This window comes from Cygnus atratus, chromosome 1 (genome assembly GCF_013377495.2).
Source record: "Cygnus atratus isolate AKBS03 ecotype Queensland, Australia chromosome 1, CAtr_DNAZoo_HiC_assembly, whole genome shotgun sequence".
Classification (NCBI taxonomy): Eukaryota; Metazoa; Chordata; class Aves; order Anseriformes; family Anatidae; genus Cygnus; species Cygnus atratus.
The window spans coordinates 58,121,887-58,142,909 of NC_066362.1; the positions used below are offsets into that span (position 1 = coordinate 58,121,887).

Below are 21,023 nucleotides of genomic sequence, written 5' to 3' on the forward strand. Positions count from 1 at the left end.
AGACATTCATTCATACTGAGATATTTAATCTGCAAGTTAATTTCATCTTGGTTCTAGGTTGAAGGGGTCAAGTATGAGCTGCGTATTTGTCTTTAGGAGCTGGAGACTTGAAAGTGTTGATAGGCAAGAAGCAGAGTTCTGGAGAACAGCAGTAAATATTGCCACAAACACTTAAAAAGAGGGAAGCACAGAGTACCTTTAAGTACTTCTTTTTACAGACCTCACACCATATAAACTACCACATATTTTAAAGCTAGATGTGCAAGCTACTGGAAATCACAGCCATTTGTTGTTTGTCTTAATAGATATTGGTGAAATGGGCAGGAATTTTAGGGTTCTCAGTGTTTCACTTCTTCATGTCTAAATTTTGCTTTTTCTTTTAATTTTAAGAGTGGTCACTGATCTACTGTAAAACATGAATATGGATATTTTTTTAAGTGTATAACATCATGGCCTATTAAAAAGTTTGACTAAAGAATTATGTAAAATGCTTTAACAATTTAAATACTTGTTCAGCTATATGGAAATGTACTATCTATTTTATGTTTAGTGAGGAACCTGCAGTTGTTATAAATGTAATGAATTTTAGTGTCCCATCCATTACTTAATACAACAATTTGCTGAAGTAATAACCACACTCATTCTGTTACAATTTTCCATATTTGAGATGCTAGGAGATAAGGCAGGAACACAAAACTCAAATAGGGATCAAAACTCCCCTACATTTCAAGAGGACACCACACTGGAGTTTAGTTCAGTTATCTCTGACAATACCATCACTTCATCCTTATGCAAGGAAATGTTTCTGTAATATCACATAGAACGGAAGACAACATAATAGTTTGTTTCATTAGTATTTTTTTCCACGTAATGCTTTATAAAAGAGATAAAGCTGAAGAAAATAAAAACAGACATACATATTATGACGAAATACACTGTCCTTATTTAAATAAATTTCCTTGAGCATTATCTTTTTAAAAGGTGAAAATTAAACACTAATATTAATTTCACTGTATAAAAGTGATGGTAGCAATTATAAAGAGCCCGATGGTCTTACGCTTATTTCATTCTAAAGTTTTCACAGCAAAAATAGTAAAATTTGCAATATTACCAAAAAGATGCAAACCTTTCAAATATATTACTCTGAAGTAAATTAACAATAAATTTATAGGAACCTACCATAGGAACTATTAAGTGGACAGGAGTAATGATTTTCTATATAAAATCTATCAAAAATTGTTGGAGAAAATATACGAAGCGTAGCTGATAGCTGATGAAATCTGCAATATGGCCACAGAGAAATAAGTTGCAGATCATCAAAGTTAGCTCTTGTGCAGAAACATCCACCATGAGTTCCTTAATTTCATTTTCACTGGAGAACAGCAGGAGGTTTCCATAATGCAACCATTATACCAAACTGATTCAATGTTGTACTTTAAGCTTTACCCGTAGTTGGAACTTGCAACAGTTTAGATTTTTTGGTGCTCTGATCTGTTTTGCTCTCTGGAAGGCTATGTAAATATAAAAATCTTCAGCAGAAAGACAACTCTCGCTAAAGCACTGGCAAATGGTCTTTGCAGAAGACTGCTAAAAAAAAAAAAAAGAAAAGAAAAAAGGATGAACAGATTTAGCTGAACTGGTAAAGCTATACAGTAACTCTACACATAAAGCATGAAATAGGTTTGTGGTAGAAGCTGATATTTGTGGCATATGCCCTCCAGACACACAAGCACATAAACTCTTGGAGTTCACAAGCCCCTTTGCAGGTTTAAAGGTGTTCATCTGTGCAAAGCTTTTGCAGCCTGAATCAGCAGCCACTCCCTAATCTTACAGCAATGAAGTCAAAATGCACTTTCAACTATTTTGAATAGAAAGAAAAAAAAAAGTCAAGAGATCAATTCCACCCAGCCTCAGGCATTCAATTAAAGCACCTAAACAATTAATTCAGACTCCAGTCATCGACCATGAATGGAAAGCTTCAACCCCAAGAAAGTGCCTCGGCCTTGCTCAGATCAAGGGTGCCAGTGTTCCCAGCTCAGACATCTCAGCTGGGTTACTGAAATTAGGTGTGATGACCAACTGCATGTCTCCCTGTATATGAGTGCTCCTAGCAGAGCCCAGGGAGCTTTCACCATTCCCATGACTAAAAGCAACAAGTATAGCCATGTTCTGCTCTGCTGACCCTGCATCCAGCACCGAGACCAGCCAGAACTGCTTCTGGTTCTTCATCTAAATTAGGAAACATTTTTTCTTTCTATGGAAAGCGTTGGCAGCTTTATAATTCCCCCTCCCTACCAGCTAAACACTTGCCAATGTTTGTTCAGTTCACATTCTGAATGGAAGATCAGATTGTTTTGTTTTTCTCAGGCACGAAGAAAAAAAAAAAACATTTTAATTAATTAGTTGAAACTTTTATTCAGAAATAGAGCCTATCAATTTTCCCTGTCCTGTCGTAACCAGCAGAGAATGAAGCACTAAAGATTCTCTCATAACTGGAAGAAAGCTCCAGTGTGTCACTTTGTGGGTGCCTCTCTTTGTTCATCAGAGTGGCCCCAAAATGGAGTATTCTGACTGCAAACTCTTTGTTCCTGGGAAAAGTTTTGTCTCCAGGGACGCTTGTCTCAGTACTGCTGCAGGACCAGCTGTGGTGTGGTTGAACGTGAGCACAAGGACATCTGATTTTTACTCATTCCCAAATGAGGTTATATGGAGCTCCCTTTCTTCACACTTCTCATGGAGAAGGTGACTTTACCCACTGTCTGATTTCTGTCTGCAGCACTGACACCCTGGTTTGGCCTTCAGAAGAGTTACGCTGCTGCTGAGAACACCACCAGGCGATTCCCAGACCACCCCACATCTCAGGGAGTATCACCACCTGGTTTCTTTCCAACTAATACATCCCAAAGACATAATGTTAATTAAGCCATACCATACCTCCAGCTGTTTGGATCTTGCTGTGTTTATTTCCTTCTAATCTTAATCAGAAAAGAAAAGGTAAAGATGGTTAAAACATCATAACATATAACCAATTTAGAACACGATTTAACAAAGCATGCGACAGAGGTACTACTGTTCCAAAGACAAATACTATTATTATGGTAACTAGTGTTATTTTTCTTCATTTTTTTTGTTTTGCAGCACATTTTGGAAGCTCCACTCAATGACTTAGCTCTGTGGTGTACGTAAGTGACAGCAGCATTTTGTTGTATTAAATCTGAAAAATATTACACGATTTCATAAATATGTTTATGACTTGTCTTTAAGTACCTATAAACCGAATGTTTTTCCCACTGTTTAAAAACATAACATGGAAAAGAAACAGTTTGCACTGGGTTTCATATAAGAACAGAAATAAACCTGAAAGCAAGCACTTACTAACCGTTATTACTGGAATTCACCACAATGCAAGTAAACACCTTCAAATCTAAAAATACTGCCAAGGCCCTGCAAGTGCATATATCATAGCCTCTTAATCTTAACAGGGTTTTGTTTTCCTTGAATTCTCACACCACTCAGAGCATGAAGAAGCTGTTCAGAAGACAATGTACTACGCTGGCAGCATCTGCTCTATGATCCTTTGACAAAAGTAGGTGTGTTAGAACTTAAATAAATGGGAGCAATCACTTTGACAATTATAAATAGCCTCACAGCCTCAAGAAGGACCAAGGCTGGTCGGTCTGTCTGAAGTAATCATTGATTTTTAAAGGATAAATACATCTTGCTAGATAAAATTAAACTGAGAAAGCAGGAGAAATACAATACACAACCTTCCGATACCTTTTGGTGCAGCTTTCGTCTGACTAGATACCATGGCAGCCGCATCTGATGGCAGACCAACATACACACCACCGTAGTTCCTGATTTGAGGAAAAAAAATTAAGAAACAACACAGTTTAATTGGAACACTTCTTCCTATAACATCAGTGTCACGCAATGACATTACAAAAACCATGCACGGTCAGAGAGGATGCACCTCTGCACAAGCATCCTTAGAAGAGCCCTCCTTTCCCACAGCTATGGGGAGAAAAAAACTCCTGAGGCTGGCTGTTACCCGCAAGTAGGACCTAAGGCTGTGAAATGAGTATTTCATTCAAGTTCCTATTATTTTTCATTAAATTCCACCTGTCTTGGGACAATAAACCCCACCTGCACAGTTTTTCCTAGACACCAATTTCCAGCAGACTGTCAGTCTGATAGCAGTGCCCCAATACTGAGACCACTGAAACAAGTCTCTTCAGACTATGCACACCAATTAAACAACACTTCCACCTTTCCTCATTAATAAATAGGATCTGTATCTCCCTCCTTAGAGCCACATGTGGAGAAGACTGTTAGTAGAAAGAAACATAATAGTATTTAGTATTTTCATGGCCCAACCTTATCCCTCTCATACGCTTACAGAGTGTACTTTCTGGCTCTGAGACCTGTATAAAAAGCAGGGACTGACACAAGGGGGTGGAAAGTGGGGTACTTAAAAATTTCTGCCATGCCTGGAAGTAGCTGCTCTGACCCATTAACTACTAAACGAATCACATCCCTGGGGATCTGAGTTGATTTCTTATGTGTTTGATGATGGAAGTGTTTCACACTTCCTTCAATTTCTAGCCCAGCGGAGATCTCCCACAGGTGCTAATGCCACCTGTGGCAGGGCTGGTGGGAAGGCAGAGGTTATGGACCAGATCATCTACAACTGTGAGATAATGTGTTTGTCTTATTGCAAAGCTCCCTCCCCCAACACACTAACAGGGTGGAGCACTATCATCTATTTGGGGTTCTACCTGAGATTTCCTACTCTTTTCTTTGCTCTGATGACATTGGTGGGGCTTAGGAGGAAAAGAAGGATGTACAGCCAGCAGCAAAACTTAGTGCAGTCAACTCCAAATTAAGCCAGTACAGGACCTACCTCCTTTTGTCATCATCTGATACAGATTCTTCTGCTCTGTAACACCAAAAGATATAGAGCACATTAGCATACAGCTTCTTTCAGATATTCTGTCACCATCTGGGTAGATTCAGGGGCAAAGGAAGAAGGGGATTATTAGTGATCCCAGCTTAATTCAGATCATCCACATTTCAATAAAGCATTCACAAAGGAAAAAAAAAAAGTGACAATTTTCCAATCTATTGTATGGAAGAAAGAAAAGGATTGAGAACAGATGCAGCTTACTTTCCACAGCACCCTCCAGTGATGCCTGAAAGTAGGCTTGGGAGCTGAAAGCTGGTAGATTAGCATCTCTCCTGAGTGAAAGGATGTTGTTCCCAACATTGTTCCACGTATAACAGGAACATAAAGGCTCCATGCGTAACAGAAACAAGCCTTGGCTGTTCTTCCACCAATAGAGGACTGGAAGGGACTGGCCATCCATTCTGGCATGGGAATGAGGATGAAGAAAGAGAAACTTTCACAGCAGCTGTGCCAAAATGTGCTACAGAACCTCTATGTTAAGTGAGGTACTGCTACTACTGAAGTCACAGTTGTTTGCAAATCAAACAACTGTTACTAATCCTTCATAAAGGACAATTACTTCTCTTCTACCCTTAGATTAAAATGAATAGGCAGTCACTAAGGTTTGACTTCCCCTGCTTGAAATACTGTCCAGTGTAGCTGAACCAGGACAGGGCGTAAAGTAATCAGCACTGATATGAAGGCACATGTGGTAAAAAGATAAAAATGGTATTGTCACTACCCGTGGGTATAGTGCCTGTGCTGTGCATCAGCCTTCACCCAAACCACTCACCCGCCTTTGATTAAATATTTGGACTTTGAGCTCTGCTGCATGCATGGCTGGGTATGGATCAGGGCAGCTGCTGCACGTTAGCTTGACTTGCAACCTATCAACCTAGCAATAAAAATAGAGGCAAAGTAACTTGAGTGCTGTCAAATCCACAGACATCCTGCACTCCTCCTCTACAGCGGGGGGTAATGGTGACACCTGCCCAACCTTACCGCAGCTGCGGCCGCAGCAGAGGAAGGCTGCAAACAGGGAAGGGAGCACCATGACACAAGGAGGGCTCTGCTGTGCAAATGCTCGTGCACAGGTTGTTCACCTGGATACTGTCACCTGGATATCCCCAGCTAGGGACCAACTGCCTGAACTATGTGGGCAATGAAAAGATGCTCCCCATCATCAGCTGAGCCATGAATTTCTGGTTTGCTCCCCATGCAACAAAACTGAGAGCTGGCCTTTACCCAGCCTTAGGGCTAAATCTATAGTGTAGCTGTGAAAGGTTTTTCTGAACTATGACATTGAACAATAACGTATGACATTTCTTATAGTAATTTATTTGTTCTGAAAGGTATGTGTGCCTACTGTTTAATAATCGGGACTGTATGCCATTACTGACCCCTGAAGTCAAGGGGGCTTTTGCCCAAAGTGTTGAGAGCTGGTAGCAAGACACAACCTTAAATGTAGGGAGATGGCTCTTAGACCTCAGTCAGTACTCTCCTGGGCAGATAGCAAGCACCTTAAAAATACTGCTACAAATTGGAGATAATTTCACACATCTTCTTTCTAAGCAGCAGAACATTATAAACTATCCTTTATGCATCAGCACAGCAGATATGGTTATACCAGTGCTTTAACAGCAGAGGTTTGCAGTAAATCTAAGAATACTGCGTTTTCCTAAAGGATATTCACACAGGGCATACCACTGCCTGGGGTGAGCCTCCTTGTCTGCTGTCTTTGCTTGCGTCTTATCACTCAAGAGGCACTGAGCAATAAACTCCTTATTCTCTGGTCTTCCTGCCACTCCCGTTTGGAGGAGCAAGTGCCACCTCAGAAGGCATTGCCCATCCCCTCTGCCACCATGTGGCCTCAGTCACTCAGCCGTCTTGTACGCAGCAGGAGAGAAAAAATGTAGAGACCCCTTTCCTTGAGGGCTGCAAAGATGCTTTACCCTAGTATGGGCCAGTTGCAGCAGAAGAAATAGGAAAGAATGTGTATATCAATGGGTAGGAATGAGATGTATATTTTTAGTAAAAAAAATAATAAAAAAATGACAGCACTTTAAGAAAGGGACCTTGGGTGACAGAAGATCACAAACAATCATTTCTGTTGAACCAACCAAACGTGTCACAGGATTGATTTTCTCATACAACTGGAAACATTTTCTATAATCCAGATTAACCATTATCCAGAGAAAAGAATCCTTTAAAAGCACTGACAACTTCATGAACAGTTCAAAGCCACTAAAATGGAGTTGTAAGAATAATAATCAATATTGTCCAACAGGAAATTAATGTCAATGTTTAAAAAAGCCTCTACTAGGCAACAGGACTATTTTGTTCTGTTCTAGCAATGTTCTGTAACGGGGCATCACTGGGCCATTACTGTCATTCTCTCACCAAAACAGATTATCCAGGTCTATCATTAAGCAGGCTAGGTTTTTTTTAAACATTTTGCTTTCCTCCTTTCCTCTTAATAGCTACAAATCAAAGTCTAATTTTACAATCCCTTTTCCCTTAAATGCTCAATAGCAAATAGTCTGGGATTGAGCAGGCCACAGCTCTTGGGCTGAGTTACGACTGGGTGCAATCGGTCATATTACTGCTGGGAGAGTAGGAGGGAACAGAGAGGAGGAATGTGGAAGCGTGAGAGGAAAAGAACGAAAAATTCTGGTGGTGACGTTGAAGGAAGAAGCCATTTTCCATCTTTCTGAGGACTCATTTCTAAGTAACAGGGGAAAGAGAGCTGTTCCAATGTATACATTACACATTTTTGTGCATCTCTTGCCTTCACACACTGTGGTCTGTAGTTTAAGGCACCATTTCGAGACGTGCCCACTGATTTCACATGTTCAAATTTCGAGGTGCCAGCTGAGGCAGATGGACCACTGCTGCTTCTGTGTTCACGCTGTGTGAACAGAGGTGGCCCCGGGGAGCTGCACTGCAACGGTGACACTTGACTGTGTGGAAATGAGAATGGAAGGAAGCTCCTTTGGTTTGGGCAGTGCTCTGATCACCACGTCTCCCAGACTCAGAGAGGATGAAGGAGTTCAGCACAACCTCTCTTTCTCTCTCCCACGACCTGTCCCTCTAATGAGTCTCTAGTTTCCTCTTATCTTAGGGAAGAAAGCACAAAATATAAATTTTAAATATCTCTCTTTGCATCAAAGAGCCTCCACTTACAGTGTTCTCCAGGAACAGCAAGCTATGATAAGCCTTTCTGCCCCAGGAATGGATGGCAAAAGGAACTAAACAGGCTGGACCAGACAGCCTGATGTGCTTTGCACTGATCTGCTGCAGTGTCACTGCATCTGCTCTCAGATGCTGTTGACATCTACTGCAAAGGAACTGAGATCACATTTTTCAGCAGGTGGCGTAGGTGGAGTCCTGTAGCTGGTAGGCAGATTTAACAGCAAATCCCTATAACAGCATCTATTTTCAGCTAGAAGAAATGTTTCTTTTGGTAAGGATTTGTCTGTCCCAGGAGGGCTCCAGTCACCCTCTGAAGTTAGAAAAATATTCTTAGCTCTCCAGCTGTCAGTTTTTACATCCATCAGTCCTATGCCCATTTGATGGCAAAAAAGCTGCCATTTTTCACATAATCTTTTAAATATCAAATGACAGGCATTCACATTAATTCACTCCATCCACATTTTTCTTATCTCAGTTTTTATGACTTTGTTCATGTTGAACTCTAGCATTATACAGGCTCTTTCTAGCAGTACTCAGTAGTCCCACCAGAAATAATTCATTAAACTTTGCACAAGCAACAGATTTCGTCACCTTAGTTTCACAGTCTTTCTTGGGACCAAGGGACTGTCATTTGTATTTGATGGATTTCTTCCCAATATTTTGAAACAGTTTTGAATTGTGTCCTTTCCTTCCTACTGCTATTAATCTTCTTCCGAACCCAGGCACATTCTGAATACAATAGGCATTGCATTAGTCTGTAGTATATACTTTACCCCTCTTATATCCAAACTTTCCCAGTTATCACAATGTACTTGTTTTAGTACATCAGTTGGCTGAAGCTGGGTGACAGGTTTTTGAGGGCTGGAGTATACAGGAAGAGATCACATTCCCAGATCATACGCCCTTTTTGTCGTTGCGCAGACCTCAACCTCAGAGCACTTTGCATAGGAAGACCATACCACCGTTGCCAGTTTACTAGTGGAGCAACTCAAGTCTCAGAGGGCAAAAAAGCTTCTCTGTGGTTACCTGGGAGGGTTCTGAGCAGGATCCAGTCCTCCCTCAATCCACCTGGCTCCTGGAGTTGCAATGAATCGCCATCAGGAAACAAGAAATCCTTTGAATTAAAATAACTGGATCCTGTACTGAAGAGCATGATGCAAGTGAGCACACAATCGCTTTTCTCAACCACAGCCGATATGACTAAAATAGCTTTTTTCTGGTATTTTACTTCCTTTGAAAAAATCTGCTGCTAAATATTAGGATGATTGATCTAGGGCTTTTCTGGTCATCACTGCAGTTTCTCCCTCATTAGAAACACGGATCTGTTAGTGTCTGACTAGAAGGCTCAATCATGCTATTACTCACACGGGTTGTTCGGCTGGCTCCACTGTACTTATCAGAATGAGTAATGGTTCCAGGACTGACCCCTTCCCCTTGTTGAAGTCTGCACTAGCAATTAGTTTTTTCTAAGCTATCTTGAAACTTTTCTGAAACATGACCGAGGATCTATCGCTAATAAGTAGTATTTTCCCAGCTTAAGTCTTGAAGTCCCAGCCCTACAAGCATTTATGCACACAAAAACACAGATCTACATGTGCTGACACATTCAGGTACAGAAACATGCCTACTACATTCTTAATTGAACAGTGCTTGTGATTTTGAAGTTTAAAATTACCAAAGAGCAAAGAAACAAATGCAGTTCTAAGTCAGTCACTTAAATTATCTCAATTGCTTGGACAATATAAGAAGACCCTAATATAAATTGAAAATGGTGGTTTTGTTTATCTAAGAGTACTGAGGGCATGGGTGCTGCAGACTATATCAAGAGGAGGTTCCTCATAAGCTTGCCTTCTGTAATTTATTTATTGTCTGAGACTGCAAATCCAGAAAACAGATTACATGGGTAATAGATCTCAAGAGTATCTGTGACAACAGGACTCATCTGCCAAGCAAGACCTGTCTTTAGTTCTCAGCCACGCTCTGTAATAGCAAGGACAAGCCTGTCGTTATGCTCTTCTCTCCCCACGTTATCTGACTTGACAGCCCTTATTTCTGCTCCAGGATTCTTCCGACTAATTAAGAGTAGTTATTTTAAATGAAGTAAATAAAACTGAAGAACAGCCTTATTGCATAATATGAAAGTATTTACCCAGTCCCTCAGGCTCAAACTCTAGTGGCAAATAACAATTATATGAAAAAGAAGGCAAGACCTCGGGATGACTTCTTTAATGTTTCCTTTGACAGGGAAATAGATTTATAGCTGAATAAAGCTGCTCCTGCAAATTTTTGCATCAGCAAATGAAAAATGGGTTGACAAAGGCTGATCTTTTGTTCCTGTTTTTCTGTAAACCACAAGTTGGTGAGAGACAGCAGGACAACAGAGGTTCAGGCCTTCCACGTTTGGAGAAAAACAGGATGGGTAGGGCTGCCCAGTGCTCCTCAGCATCAAAGATAAGGGACAGAAAAAGGAGCTGATAGATATTATCTTCAATGTGGAAAAGGTAAGGGTCATAACCTTCACTAGCTAAAGATCTCATCTGCAGCTAAATAGAGAAGGTTGGTGTTTTCTAAAGGAAGTCTGGATGGGTTACCAGGTCTCTGGCAAAGAGGGGAGTTTTGCTTGAGTGGCTCATTAAGTCTCTCACAGGGCATGGTGGAAATTTATGTGGTCACTTCATACAATAGCATGCTCTTTGGAGAAAGCTGTACTGGTATATGACAGGGAAGAACAGTCTGAAGTAAACATGACCACCTCTGGAAGACAACTCTCTCAGAGGCTAAGAAAAGAGATTTCTGCTAGAGAAATAAAAGGGGAAGGAATCTGCAGAATAATAAACAAGACGTGAGGTTGTTTTGAGGAGATGAAAGCTGTCACTAAAGACAATAAGCATCTGGTGCTGTTGATTGCATATCAGGAGCCAGATGAATCATTACAATGACTAAATCCAGTATAAGGCTAGTAGGACTGAAAATAAGTCCATGGTTACGTTTGAAAAGGTAGCGCAAGTACTTACACATCTTTAGTAGTCCCTGTGGCACCTAGAATGGAAAAAAAAAGTGTATGTTTACAAGATAATGGCATAATCCTGAAACAAACTGATAGTACAGTAAACGTTTTTCTGCCTTTCTGTCCTAAACAACTTCTTTACATGCGCTGTAAAAGAGGCAGATATAGCAACAGGCATCTTCTATTGTCAGAGAACAGATTTCTCATGATTATCTAGTTTATTCTTAATGATTATCTGTATTAGCCCTTAAGTCTCATACTTAGACCTGGGCCAGATTCTCAGAGGGTGAAATGATGGTGCAGTGGACCAGTGCCCAGCTGCAGTCACTCAGGATGAGAGCAACATAACATTCATCTTCCTGATTTTTTTTTATGCTTCACTTTGCTCAGTCCTCTGGTGGTTTTGTCTGTTACAAACTGGCTGCAGCTAACCAAGCAGTTACTCCCAAATGCCTGTTAATTTTGTGCACATGCCATTTGATCCAGTTGTAGATTTGGCACTACGTGTGTAAACGCTGCTCCATTCTTCCTGTCAGATAAACAATGTTTTATAAAACAACTAGACAGAAATAATATAAACATTGGGACACCATCCATCCAAAGCCCCAGACATCTAAATAGATCAACCACCCCTTAATTCATCTTGCTATTTAACAAAAAAAGCAAAAAGACAAAAGCTACATCTAGGCTGCCTGATTTCAGTGATTGACTTTTTGGTGATTCAGATGCTTCTTGCTGGGAGAGGAACATGCACTCAAGTACGAACTCCTTCCTGTTCCTCCCAAGTTATTAATGACACGTTGCTATTGCTGGTATGTCGTTCAGCTGAGTAACCAGTAAATTATCCCTTCTATTAATTACACAGGCTAGGGTAGACATTAGAGAACCTTTCACTTCTCTTCTTCCCTTTCCTCTCAGTATTTAGCTGGAAGAGACTATCTGAGCTCACTCTGAAGAAACTACAGTTGCCAATCTAGAAGATTTTTATGGGTTTAGAGGTACTTTTTTTCCAGCCATGGCATTTCATTTCTTGGAAAACTTTATTTTTGCTGCTGAAAAATATCCTTGAAGAGCAAACATCCTTCATTGCACTCTGATGTATGAGAATATGCCTTCCCTGACATGATTTTAAACCCAGGGAGGAAGAGACAGTCCTGCAAGGCCCTTCAGCAGTACCTACCTGAATGGACAGCTTGAATGGCAGGAAACTTCTCTTTATAGCTAACTCTTGAGTGTAATTTCATTCCCGGTTCCTATTACTTGACCATCCCTCCTTTTCCCAGCAACAACAGACTCATCTCGTATGACCATACACATTTCTTTTGTTGGCATTGATTCCAGAGTCAGCAAAATCTCAGTAGAGCTATATGTATCAAAGGTACTCTTCATTAAGCTGGAAGCACTATCCATGATAAACTCAGGCCTGAGCTCTCACACCTCATTCTACCAGACAGCCTTCTGAGAATTTTTGTCTCTAGAGGCACATCTACATGGTACTATCTATAAACCCTCCAAATTAATTGTGACCAGATGGGCGGTTTGCATTGCAAACCTCAATCTCAGCTGACGTGGGAAGATGTCTTCTGCTACCCAGGCTACTTTGTTCAGAGTTAGCTCAGCTATGTATCTTCAGGGCACCACCCTGCGCATCCAGACAAAGCCCAGCCATCAGCAGCAGCTCACATGTTGAAAAGTCTAGACCCGTTGCTGTAGCTAGCAGGATTTATTATTTTTTTTTTTCAGAAGAAACCATTCTTGTGTTCTGCATCAGAACCACAACTTTCTCATTTTCTCACCTCAACCTAAACTCGCTGCAAACAAACCCGATTTCTCCAAAAAGGTTCAGAGCCCTTTGTGAGGCCTCTGCTGAGCCTTTGTTGAGTCTGAGCCAAGGCTCTCAGCACTTTGGGTCTTGGTTTAAAAATTTTATAACACCTTCTGTGCAGGAAGTATACCAAAAGTGTTTGATAAGCAAACTGAAACCTTAACTGGGCAGAAAGAACTGCATGTCTATAGGACAGCTGCAATTCTGTATGGAGATAGTCAGGTTTCAGTCAATTGCCAAACACACTTCAATGCCATGCCCATGTTCAGTGCAGTACCCATGTGCTAAGTGTGCTGCCCACAGCAAACTGCAGTACTCTACACAGGAACAAGCTCTGGACACAGGGCTGCACTCATCCTAAGATGTCTACCTGGCAGGCAGACCTTACGAGCACGCTGGGACAGGAGCTGTCTCTCAGACCGATCAGCTTGGTCTTCATGTAGAGCCATGTGGCTGTGAATGTGTTTGAGAACAGAGGCGTGCCCCTAGCACTCCCACTTTGCAGCACTCGTTTCCTTTGATATTAGGGGGGTGTACCACAGCAGAAATTCATTGCAACTTTTTGAAATGCACCTCACAAAGAAACACAATGAACTAAGCATGATGAAAACAAAATCACTTTTTAAAAGATCATTTTTATTGGCTTGTTTCCTATTGTTTTTATAAGCACAAAGAATTAGGTTATCCTCACTTCCATTGATGGGATTCCATCGCGCTTTCAGTAGTGTTATTTCTCACTTTCACTAGCAAAAGTGAAACAAGAACTTAGTCCAAATTCAGTTGGGTTCCACTGAAGTGTCTGATATAGACCTGAAAGTGGTTCAAGTTCACAAAGCAGTTTTCTTGCTGGAAGTGCTATGAGCTTGGGAATGAACATTACCTCAGCCCATAACTATCTCTACGTAAAAACTAATAAGATTTCTTCATTAGGGAGAATACCCCTTACATACAGCTTTTTATTTTGTAATGGATCCAATAACATCACAGTTTATACAGACTTGTGTTTGTTTTTAAAGTCCAGCCCACTCACCCTCACTGCTGTTACTTCACTGATATGTTTCTCTAACTCTTCCATGTTTAGTAACCAAGACATTATTTTATAGCTTCTCAAGTTCCTCCTGCCAGAAGTTCAGCAAAAGTACCTTGCTTACTATCAGTTCCCAAACAGTGCATAGCTATTTCACAGCTGCAAAACTTAGTGCTCTTGTAGTCATGATGTTATAAAAATACGACTTGAAAAAGGCTTTTTTGAAAGGCTATTCATTTTTCCAACTACATCAGTTTGGTCTAAAAAAAGGTAGCACTTGACCCAACAAACCTTGTCTAATAGATTCCTGCTGGTTTGGGCCCCCCAAGGCTGTTTTTGCAATGCGGCTAATGGGTAAGCTCTAAGTAGAGGCAATAGCAGTGAAGAGAGCTGAACCCTCTCTGGTATCCTGCTGGGAAGGCTTGGAACCTGAGGAATTGCAACAGGCACCGCATTTCTTCCCTGGCAGAACTCTAAATGATATAGCTGAACTCTGTAGACTGCCTAGCCTTATTCCACCCACTTCTCTAGGAACTTCCCAAGCCTGTCTAATCACAGATATAGACTGGGGGTAGCCAGAATAATAACAAATAAAGAAGTACTGAGTTGACCCCTCTGCTTATACATCTACCAGTAAGACCATGGGTGCATTTTAGCACTTCACAGCTGCAGGAAGAGGAGGAGGAATACAGCCTGCAGAATAAACGTGGCACATTCAGACATTCATCACTCTCAACACGAGTGATTACAGGAGAAAAACATTCTGTCTAGAATGGTGGAGCTGGGATCCCTCACAAAACATAACGTTAAAACAGTCACAAAAGAAGAAGGACAAATATATATCATCGCAAAGCATCTTCCATTCAGTGAGAGGGGGTCTGCACTTTCAAAACAAAAGCTCTTGTTACTTGTATCCCTGCAGAATTTCAGTAATTGCAGGACAAATGCAAAAATGTTTGAGAGAAACTGATAGTCACAAAGTATATTGCTCTATACTGAGGCGTGCATCATGAGCAAATGTGGATGACAAAAAAAAAAATCAGAAAAACAGAAGAAGGATGAGAGGCAACCACTTACATGAATAAAAACATGGATGCAAAAAATGCCAACATCTGGCTTTAGAGCAGACTATGAATGATTTTCCTATTAATTTCTAATGAACATTTTCATACAATATTTTCTTGCAAATACTCCAAATGGTAATAAAAATCAAATTTAAAAAAAAAAATTACATGTACACGTATACAACACAAGATTACAAATGAGTTTTCTATTGTTTTTTCCCTTCTCATTGGCTCCAAAAACCACCAACATGGAACCAAATCCTAACTTCAATGGAGTTATGCGAGATCTAACTCAGTGTAACTGAGGGTAGAATTAAATCAATGTACCTGAAATCAATTACTTCAACTCATCAGTTGGCAATTTGGTACACAGACATGACCTGATCAAACATTAATTTCAAAAATTGCTTTAAATAGAATGGCAGAGGGGTTTCCTGGGTATTCCACCAATCTGAAGTTAGTAAGTCTGTATAAACTTGGTGTGAAACTTCTCCTTCATTGTAATTTGGCAGTATTTTAAGCTTCCCACAGAGTAACAGCTTGTCTGTATATTTAAATCAAGGCTAGACTGCCAGCCTCCACTGAGTACCATAATTTAAGGTGCTGTCATTGCTACTACAATTGATATAGAAAGAAGGAGGCAGTTAAAAAATTGTTAGTGAAGCAACACTAGAATGAAGGGAAATGCCTTAGCCCAGAAAAGAAGGAAATTAATGTGTAAGGGCATGTTTTTTTTTAAAGACCGAAAAAGAAGAGCTCCTTTGGAGTTTCTGAAACATCAGGAAATAACATGAAAGAAGGATATATGAGACAACAAAACATCAGGAAAATAGCAATTTGCTAACGAAATTGTTATGTGCTAATAAAAACTTTAATGGGATTTTTTCAAATAAATGTAATCCATAGCTAACATTTAAAACAGCTGGTGGTTATAAGAAGGATGTGTTTGCATCAGTTTGCTCAGATAACACAAGTCACTGTTTCTCAGCTGAGGAGCCTTTAGGCCTCAAATCCTTTTGTCTGATGCTCTGGAAGGAAAAGCTGGGCTCTGTCAATTATATTGGTATTCTGGAGTGCTGCACCACAGACAGAAATGCTATTCTAGATCATGTCTATTAGTTTAGGTCTTGCAGACCATAGGGCTGATAGCTCCTCTGATGTCAGTCCAGCCATGCAACAGAAGATAATATCATTAGCTGAACTATCATTATATACGTGTCTGTTTAGGAAAAATCTCGTCAGGCTAAAACAGAAATTTTACCAGAGGAAGAAAATGGGGAGTAGCATAACCCATGTCTACTCTGTTCTGTGAAGTATGCTATAATATTATCCTTAGTCATATAATATGACAGAGAGTGTTACAGGTTAATTATATGTTATGCACCTCCAGCTTTGACATTACTGACTGTAGAATAGTCATAACTTCACCATTGAAGACGTAGTCATGCTGTGCAAGCCACAAAACTAATTTGTATTCATGCTGTACTCATGTCTTTTGGTAAGACGTCGAGAACTAGACTTTTCTTTAAAGCTCTAGAATTTAGATTAAAAATGACACATCTTCTCCTTCCCCTACATAAAATTACTTTAGTTTTACAGACACGCTATGTAAGGACTGCTAAACTGAAGAAAAAAATAACTAGTAGATGGTAAAATTAATTCTACTACCAGATGTTGGTGACTGTAACACCACAGACTGCGCAGCCATTCCTGACTTACCCTGGTGAAACTGGGAGCAGACCTGGACCTCTCAGAGCTATACTTGCTTTGGAAAGGTCTATCAGTGTAACAGTAATAATTACAGTATACTGAATGTGGATTTTACACGACATTGTTATTTTAGCCTATGCTAAACTACTGGAGACCTGTGGACTATTTCTAAAGAGTATGCAAGAGGTTGCCATGAAATACAAGCTGTATTATTTTGTGAGTAACAGCACAGGCAAGAAAAATTACCAAAGGGGCTGTACTTTCACTGAAAATCTTTTAAGAAGCCAACACCTGTTGAAAATAGCTGCCTTTAAAGCAACTGTAGACATGTTTATTTAAACCAACAAACTTTTAACTCAGAGTAACTCACTAAACACCACCACGGTCAGAGTTAGCCTATTCAGCATTCACCTGTTGGTGCCCTGTTAGGAGTGCTATGCGGTGGCTGGGCCAACGGTGCCGGAGACGCTATCACAAAGTGACTAATAACCAGCCCAAAATGAGTATTTTCCTCTGAGCTGCTCTGACAGTTGCTCTGGTGCTTTTACCCAGCAAACAAACGCGGGATGTGAACAAGCATCGTCCCAGCTATGAAGCTACAGCGGACGAGCTGGGAAACAACTTCCAGTCATGGCAATGCAGGAACCAACTAGCAGGAGAGAAGTAACACGTTTGCAAATGTGACAGCCCTGACAAGAGTGCTGGAAGGTCAAGCCTCAAGAGAGGCTTCCGATACATACATGATACCTCATTTATAAGCATTTAACAGCAACCAAGTAAACAATAACAGCAGAAAAGCTTCCCCCTGTGAGCACAAAGCGCGGGGTTCAGGGAGAACAGCAGCACACCACACAAGCCTACAACTTGCAGGAGTCACTGCCGCTCATGCTCAGAGACGTGTCGGTGCCACACATCGGCCCTGCCATCACCCAAGGCACACCACAGCTCTGTCAAAGCAAGTCAACGTGGCAAGAGCCTGAGACCCAGCAGGTCTCCCTGGCCTGGCCGCTATTTGGCTGTGCATTGTCAGGAGGTTACGGATTTAATAAATAGAGCTGAGAGACTTAAGGCAGGAATTTAATTAGGCAGCACTGTTTGCCAGGTGCAGTCAGGATGAAAAACGAGTTATAAATGCTCGTATTTGTAATTATACAGTATATGCCCACTATTATTTCCATACATTCTCCCTTCTGCGGGGGCAGGACGAAGAGCCGCGCCGCCTGCCCAGCTCTCCCCTCCCTTTTAGACGGGGGGGAAGGAGCGGGGTCGACCGGAGGGCCCGGCCAGGGGCACCCACGCCCCGACGTGCACAAAACCTCGGGCTCGCCATGTCCTCGGGCGGTCAGAGGGGGCACGAAGCCACTTCCCAAGGGGCACAAGTGGCCTCACAGGGAACCAAAGGGGGACAGGGCTGGCACCCCCGGATCCTCACGGTCGCGGCGCTGACCCTAAAACCCGCGGTGCCCTCGGCGGGGCACACCGCCCCCATCCCCGGGGGGAGGCGGATGGCGGCCGGCAGAGCAGGATGCTCCCGGCTGGGGCAGCCCCCACCCCACAGCCGGCTTGGGGGGCGCCTTCCCCGCCCGCCCGCCCGCCCGTCCCCGGCCCCCCGACCCCCGCGCCGCCCCCCTACCTCGCCCGCCCGCGCCGCCGGCCGTGGAGTTGCCGCAGCCCATGGGCGCCGCCCGGAGCGGTGCGGAGCGGAGCGGTGCGGAGCTGAGCGGCGACGGGAGGCAGCCGGCGACGGGCGGAGCCGGGGGGGAGATAAAACCGCGGGGACCCCTCCTCCTCCTCCTCCTCTCCTCCCCTCCTCCTCCTCCTCCTCCTCCTACTCTCCCCACCCATCGCCCGGGAAACAGCCGGCCCCTGCGCCGCGCATCCCCGAGGAAATCCCTCTCGCACCTCGCCGGCCGGCCCCGCGTCCCCCCGAGGCTCCTAAGCCCCGGTGCGGTTCCCCACAAGGGTGCGGGGACCCCGAGGGCTCCCCCCACGCGTGCCCCGAGCGGGGGCTCAGCGACGGCCGCCCCTGGGACCCCCGGGTGGGCCCGGTGCAGCCACGGGCCGGGGGCGCCGAGACCCCACTGCCCTCGGGGGGCAACTTCACGCAGGTGTCCGCCGGTTCCTCTCGGTGCTCCTCGTGGAATCACAGAATCATTGAGGTTGGAAGAGACCTTCAAGATCATCTGGTCTTCCTACAGAAATGCCCCGCTGACCCCAGAGACCCACCGGGTTGGTAGAGCTACGGATTCACTTTTACCAATTCATGCCAAGAGCACTGAGAAGATGAGTTTGCAAAGTCTGCAAGCAAGCTTTTTTATTTAAAATGTACATTGTTCCTCCCAAAGAATTGGAAGTTTCTTCTAATCCGGACCTTTCTTCCGCACAGAGCACTAAAATATTTCCAAGCCTTGCTCAGGTACTCTTGCTCAGGATTTCCAAATGACCAGAGAGCCAATGGATACAACCACAAATACTCTAGCTAGATAGACATGACTGCTGCAATAAATGTGTTTAAGGACATAGAAAAAAAAACTCTTAGGAGTGCCATATCAACGCCACAAGCATCACAAATTTCTAATGACTGATAACTGTCTTTACTACATGAGAATCAGATAGCAAACATTGCTTTATCTTTCAGTCTGTTCAGAGCAGAGAAAGAAAGACATCGCAATTTTCTTTTGTATTTCCCAACAAGCACATTAAGAACAAGCAGCTCCATACACAGCAGAGTCAATAATGTCGAGTCTCCTACAGATTTATGCCCTGGGGTCTCTTCATGAGCTCCCTCATGTCTACCCAGCAGTGAGCACACCTTGGAGCAGGGTGGGCATTTTTAAGTTCTCCCTCCCCTGGCTGGCCACCTATTTCCATCACATCTGCAGAAACTCAGCATCTTCAAGGTCTTTGCCTGTGCCTCCTGATAAAATGAAACTGAACAATCGGTTCCAAATTTAATAAAGCAGAGCTAATGGGCACATGTGCACAGCCATAGAACTCCTTCACCACCAGGAGCCCCAGGCACACAGGCATAGATTTTCCTTCAGCAAGAATCTCCCAAAGGCACATGCTTTTGATGGCCAATTTTCTGAAAATCACATAGAAATACAAATTCTCAGGCTGAGCTTTCAAGTGCCAAGCATCATCCCAAAGTGCATTTTTATGGCAGAGTTAAGAAGGAAGAAAGGGTCCTATGAAAAGCAGGGTTGAAAGACATGCTACTTAAGATCCTGTATGGTTTTCTAATATGAAAACAAAAGATCTCAGCAACCCACACTGACCATAAACTTGCCACTGTGGAATAAGCTATGAGCATGTTTTTAATACTTAATTTTACCTGAGGGGAAGCAGTTGTGGTGAGCACAGCAGCCAAGCCATCTCCTCACATATCAGAAGAGGTGGCTGGGAGGCAGAAATCCCCCAGAGATGCCTTCACACTGAGCCATTGCCATGGCCACAAGGAGAAGATAAGAGTCTGGTTCAGAAACCCGTGGTTCAAAGAGAACAGAAGGACACTGCATCATCCTTCTAAGCGCTTCCACTTGTCTTACAAGTTCAGTCTACCAAACAGAAGCTGAGGGACCTATGTGCACAAATTAAGGGGTGCGCATTGAGTCCAATAGTGCAAGGCACTTCCAGCATACCCACCCAAAGCTGGAGCTAACAGCATTTCCAGGAGACTTAGGAGAAAGGCAGTGTGATACGTTCCTGTATGTACTGTCCGGAACTGCTAGGAGCCAGCCCTTCCTGAACCTCTTAAAAGAAGGGCCCTCAGGCAAACTTTGTCTCTTGGCAGCTGCATTGTAGGCGTCTCCTCTTTCAACTGAGAAGACACACTTTAGTTTCAACTTCACCCGTGCTCTGCACAAGCTGAGTATTTCACATTATTTCTGAAAATCGGAATGCTTTCTGAAAAGCAAAATGCGGTCACATAAGCAAGTTTATCAAGCAAATGCTTTGCGTTAAAGACCAGTGCTTTCCCTCCATCAGCGAACTCCTGGTACCTGCCATCACTCACCCTGTGTACTCCATTGCCTCTGAAGAAGACTGGGAGGAGTATGGATATGAACTTCTGTGAGAAAGGACTGTGTTGTTCTTTCCTTAAATCAACCTAAAATTACGCAGTTGGAAGAGCAGGTTAGTTAACAGGGATTATCCAGATCTGAACTTCTGGTGATTTTCTCTTTTTGAACACTTTTGTTAGTCTGAGTGTTGACACCCAAACCATCTATTTCTGTCTGTCAAGCTGGTATGCA

At 42.6% G+C, this 21,023-nt stretch overlaps 1 protein-coding gene across 9 annotated transcripts; it reads right to left on the reverse strand.

Annotated features, from left to right (window-relative positions):
- Window positions 1-838: 838 nt before the first annotated feature.
- Window positions 839-18,530, reverse strand: C1H12orf75 (chromosome 1 C12orf75 homolog). Of its 9 annotated transcripts, none has more exons than XM_035562352.2 (7): window positions 18,404-18,530; window positions 11,152-11,176; window positions 9,164-9,279; window positions 4,904-4,939; window positions 3,778-3,857; window positions 2,935-2,970; window positions 839-1,587 (listed from the first exon to the last, which is right to left on the reverse strand). In XM_035562352.2, exons 1-7 carry the CDS (start codon window positions 18,444-18,446, stop codon window positions 1,423-1,425), a joined length of 501 nt encoding a protein of 166 aa, XP_035418245.1. In that variant the 5' UTR covers window positions 18,447-18,530; the 3' UTR covers window positions 839-1,422. The 9 variants fall into 9 exon arrangements, with proteins under 9 accessions (XP_035418245.1, XP_035418236.1, XP_035418282.1 ...); XM_035562343.2 differs by having other exon boundaries at window positions 4,904-5,002; XM_035562365.2 differs by having other exon boundaries at window positions 1,477-1,584; window positions 2,935-2,975; window positions 4,904-5,002.
- Window positions 18,531-21,023: the final 2,493 nt, after the last annotated feature.

Coding starts and splice junctions, on each gene's coding strand:
- C1H12orf75 (XM_035562343.2), bottom strand. CDS start 18,446: ATGGGCTGCGGCAACTCCACGGCCGGCGGCGCGGGCGGGCGAG. Junction 9,280..11,151: donor ACAGGGACTACTAAAGATGT/GTAAGTACTTGC, acceptor CATGCTCTTCAG/TACAGGATCCAGTTATTTTA. Junction 2,971..3,777: donor GACGAAAGCTGCACCAAAAG/GTATCGGAAGGT, acceptor GATTAAGATTAG/AAGGAAATAAACACAGCAAG.